This window comes from Littorina saxatilis, linkage group LG13, assembly GCF_037325665.1.
Source record: "Littorina saxatilis isolate snail1 linkage group LG13, US_GU_Lsax_2.0, whole genome shotgun sequence".
In the NCBI taxonomy this organism is placed as follows: domain Eukaryota; kingdom Metazoa; phylum Mollusca; class Gastropoda; order Littorinimorpha; family Littorinidae; genus Littorina; species Littorina saxatilis.
Window position 1 is genome coordinate 15363454 of NC_090257.1, and position 356 is coordinate 15363809.

Consider the following 356-nt stretch of genomic DNA (forward strand, 5'->3'; position numbering starts at 1 on the left):
CTGAATAGATCAGATGCATAACAGTTTGCTTGATTCCGTGTGTGTTTGTGTTCTTCTTTCGATATTCACGGTTGTTTTGACAAAGCGACATATCCGTCTTTTTACACTAATGATTTAAAAAAATTTTCAGCTTATCAGTTTTGCTGAATGACAAATGCCGTATGTTCATCAGACTCACCTAGAGACAGGGGAATAAGAGCACACACCAGTATGAACCACATCTTGCTTTACAAAGCACACTGATCAACCCAACTGAACTGATCCTGGGATTTTTGTCGGATTCCTGTTATTCGATAAAACGCGAACAAAGGTCACGTGACGAGTCAACAGCTTTATCACACATACTACGCTTTTTC

General features: G+C 39.3%; 1 protein-coding gene across 1 annotated transcript in view; it reads right to left on the reverse strand.

Moving 5' to 3' along the window:
* Nucleotides 1-356, reverse strand: part of LOC138983684 (uncharacterized) — an 8450-nt gene extending 8094 nt beyond the window's left edge. The window contains exon 1 of the mRNA XM_070356960.1: nucleotides 179-356. Within this exon, the coding sequence (XP_070213061.1) occupies nucleotides 179-221 (43 nt within the window). The 5' untranslated portion in view covers nucleotides 222-356. The remainder of the gene's footprint in view (nucleotides 1-178) is intronic.